The 4,041-nt window shown below is 44.5% G+C and overlaps 1 protein-coding gene across 1 annotated transcript in view; it reads left to right on the top strand.

Moving 5' to 3' along the window:
* Window positions 1-3,419, top strand: part of LOC105570343 — a 30,908-nt gene extending 27,489 nt beyond the window's left edge. The window contains exon 3 of the mRNA XM_012027472.1: window positions 1,923-3,419. Within this exon, the coding sequence (XP_011882862.1) occupies window positions 1,923-2,239 (317 nt within the window). The 3' untranslated portion in view covers window positions 2,240-3,419. The remainder of the gene's footprint in view (window positions 1-1,922) is intronic.
* Window positions 3,420-4,041: the final 622 nt, after the last annotated feature.

The raw sequence follows: 4,041 nt of genomic DNA on the forward strand, positions 1-4,041 counted from the left end.
CGCAAACATTGCTTAATAAAATAATTACAGCGAAAACAAACTACAAAATTCATACCTGGTACAAAATTATTAAAGATCGCATATTAATTGTTTGGCCAATACCACTGTGACACAGTAATCTGTGTACGAGCAAGAGAGTGAATGCATTATACACTATTGCGATTTAATAAATGCCAAGAATAAATAAACTTACACAAAAAATAACAATTGCACTCTTTGGTTGAAGAGTGCAAAGTCCATTGAAATTGCATCGTTGATTGTTAAATATGAATAAAAGTGACCAGAGACCTGTATTAGACGGGAGATCGGACTGACGGGTAACGAAATAAATAAGAGAATGAGTGCGAGGTAAAACATAATATAAACAGCAATTTGAGAGTCACGTGTATTCCGACACCTTGTCATACATTGAATTTAAATTTTCAGCGTCTCTTTTTAAGTTGACGGCATTTTTGTGCTTTTTAATAACGAACATCTCAGCGACTTCGCGTTTCCGTGTATGTTTTTCAGTAAAATTCTAGTTTCATTCAGCATCTCATTCGGCATCAAGTCCAAATGTATCGCGTAATCAAGCACTAATTGATCGGCGAGGCGTTCGATAAAATGTATTACCGCAACACACGCGCGGTTCATGTGCGTTTAACTGCGTTTGAATGAAATGACATTACATGATTGATAACATGACGGCACACGTTCTTCGTTTTGCGAGACGCGTCTTGACGAGCACGATTACGCTCGCGAGTTCTTGAGCAGTGGCAAGGTTGCGGAAAATGACATTTAATCGTTTCCACGTGTCGATGATTTGTGCGTCGACTCGACAAACCGCACACGGGGCATTACTCGCGTCACGAGCGTTTAAGTTCTAACAACTTAGTCCTGACACCGCACACAACTCGAGGAGACAGGCGATATGTCTTAATGCTTTTGTACAGTTCATTTGTGTGAGAAAAAAGTTATTCGTCTTCCCTGTTCGCATTATCGTTCAGCGTACGCTGTTCTCATTTACGTAACATAACGCGTTATTAAAGCAATAACTTGATTACTAGCGTTGGTATACGCGTGTATATTTACATATATATAATTTAAATACGTCGCGTGGACCATAGGAAGAGTTGGTGCTCAGTCTTAGGCCCGGTCTACAATGAGTCGTTAGTCGTTAGTCAGAAGTCGCAACTATATGTTGATCCTTTTCCTTTCTGGGTGGAAGAAAAAGGACCGACATACAGTTCCGACTTCTGACTAACGACTAACAACTCATTGTAGACCGGGCCTTAATGATAGCTCGAAGCTTTACATTTATTTCAATGAAAATGTTTACACACGCAAGAATATATAGAGGAAAGTGCCCTATTATGAGATAGGCTTGTAATGTAAGACAGCAGGTTTTCAAATTCAATCGCAAATCTTTTTTCGCTACGATTACACGATCTAACGATGAATTTTCCACTAAACAGATTTCACTCCAAGAGCAATAAATCCATCGTGGAACCAAAGACGACGCCTATTAATTTAGCGAAAATTCCGCTGTCTCGTATTAGGAGGCAAATCCCCATCCCGTAATAGGGGATTTGCCTCTACATGTGCAGAAAAAAATGCAATTCAAAATATATTCATTAAATATAATATTAAATATAATATTTCATTAAATAACGAGACGCGGAAAAAATGTATTACACAGAGAGATCGATTATGTCTTCGAGTGCCGACGACGATACATAATTCTCTGAAATTTTTTCACATCCTTCGAATAATTAACTTCCGCATTAACGATAGCCTTATCTCGCCGCTTCGGCGGTAGAAAAATATGGCGGCAGTTGCGACATATAGAACAGATAAATGCGAAAAGTTACGTAGATTGACGCACCACGAGGTTTCCGATCGAAATTATTGACCAATCGCGGTGTCTCGATTTCCGGTTGCAGTGGGTGCGAGCGGCTACATCGTCTCGGCGGCGCTCGTGCTGATAGTCGGCGCACTGGTGGGTGTCCTGGCGACGATATCGCGTCATCTTCATCATCGTCGGCTGTTGGTGCACGAGCCGGTTCCCGCCGGCTCTGCTTCCTCCGCTTCTGCCTCGATTCTCCACCACTATCATCGGCATCACCATCATCGTCACCGTCATCGTCGTGAGGAGCCACCGCCGCCGCCGTTGCAGCGCTGTCTTCTACTACAGGATCATTATCGTTATCCTGATACACCCGTGAGTACCAACCATCCAATGCTGATCGGGGACGCGTGAGATTTAACTTTGGGAAATGATGTTTCCTACGAGCGCGATTTCAGCGACGCCGATAATACACGTCGCGACATCGACGTATAACAAACGGTTAAAGGGTTGAAAAGTGACGCAAGCAGGGGGCGTGTATTTTTTATCACGCCCGCGCGGCCCTTGAGGTATCTATAACGCTTGCGAACACCGGGACAAATTTATTGTGATAACCGGGAGAATAGGGGGTAAATTGCGCCAACGGGATGGATTTATATGCGGATTATCGCATATATCTCGAAGCTGTTCGAAATAAAACCGAAGCACACTTCCGCATATCCGCTGAAACTGTATACGTCGTACTAATTTTAGCAGACTTGACCGAGTTCGTCGAATAGCTTCTTTACAAATAACGGGCTCGAACGAGTTCGCGACGAACGTCGTATCGCATTCTTCCCGGAACAATTCCCTTTCTCGTTACTTTCTGCCGCATTTCACTGAACAATCGCCGGTCTCATTACGCATTCCTGATATCGCGCGTCACGAGTCCAAAAGGCACACGCGCGCTATCGTCGGCGCTGTTTTTTTTTCTCTCTCTCTCTCTCTCTCTCTTTCTCGCCAGGCAATAGACACGCCGTTGTCATCACGGCCGCGCGGCGACCAGGCGAGCACGGGGAGTTTCACCGAGGTCAGAAGGGGGGGAAAAAGGAAGTGCGATTTCCCATCCAGCGCGGAGGTGGTTATCGGCGACGTTGTCGACCTTCGGCAAGATTATTACACGATTCGCAGAACGTCGAAGGCTATCTGGGAAAAAGCCTCCCGATATCTAATCTCGGCAGCCGGCCCGGCCGTGGCGGCACAGCTGCATCTATCCGGCGCGTTGCATTCTCTCCCTCTTTCCTTTTTTTTTCCTCTCGTGCCTCTGCAGAAAGGCAGACTACGCTCGCGGCCGCGCGCAACTTCTCGTTCCTCCGCTTTTTTTCCCCCCTCGCGTCTCCGTGTCCCGATTCAACCGCTCGAAACGCGCGATAACACGCGACGGGGACGAATCTAGGACGCGAGCATGATTCACGGGATCCACCTGCGGCTCGTAATCGATAGCGTTATGGTTTCGCTGCGAGTTTTCAGACGAGGACCTTGCGAAGCGTCGAGTTGCACGGGACAAGTCCTTTACTTAAGGGGATGCTGGAGTGATTCTGCACTTTCGCACCTTTTGCACTTAAAACTGTCTGTTTCGTGGAAAGATTTGTGTAATACACAAATTAAATGGCACGTGTACAGACGATCGAAAGCAGCTTGCTATTCCGGCTAAATTAAAGAACAATGTGGCATCATTGAAACTAAGTTTGTAAGTCTAATAAGAAATAATAGTGAGCAACACACCATACAGTACATGTAGTATGTGTGTTGCTCACTATTATTTCTTATTAGACTTACGAACTATAGTTTCAGTGATGCCATATTGTTCTTTCATTTGGCCGGAGTAGCGAGCTGCTTTCGATCTGTACACATAAGCCATTTAATTTGTATATTACACAAGTGTTTCCGCGAACTGACAGTTTTTAGGTTAGAAAGGTGCAAAAGTGCAGAATTACTCCAGCATCCCCTTAACGCAACGCAACTCGTTAATAACGTCTCACCTTCGCTCTCGTTGAAAGTGTTTTCGGGTTATATTGACTCTGATTTTTTCGGTCGAAAAATTGGACGAAGTAATTTTATCGTCTTGAATTGAAAAGTAACAGTGGTTACGAGACAAGATGTTCGAGAAAGTCTGTCCGAAAAATATTTACCTCCGTTCACGCAAATTCTTTCAAGAATGTCCCCTGGACGTAGCG

This window comes from Vollenhovia emeryi, unplaced genomic scaffold (genome assembly GCF_000949405.1).
Source record: "Vollenhovia emeryi isolate VEMERY1.0 unplaced genomic scaffold, V.emery_V1.0 DF939121.1, whole genome shotgun sequence".
In the NCBI taxonomy this organism is placed as follows: Eukaryota; Metazoa; Arthropoda; class Insecta; order Hymenoptera; family Formicidae; genus Vollenhovia; species Vollenhovia emeryi.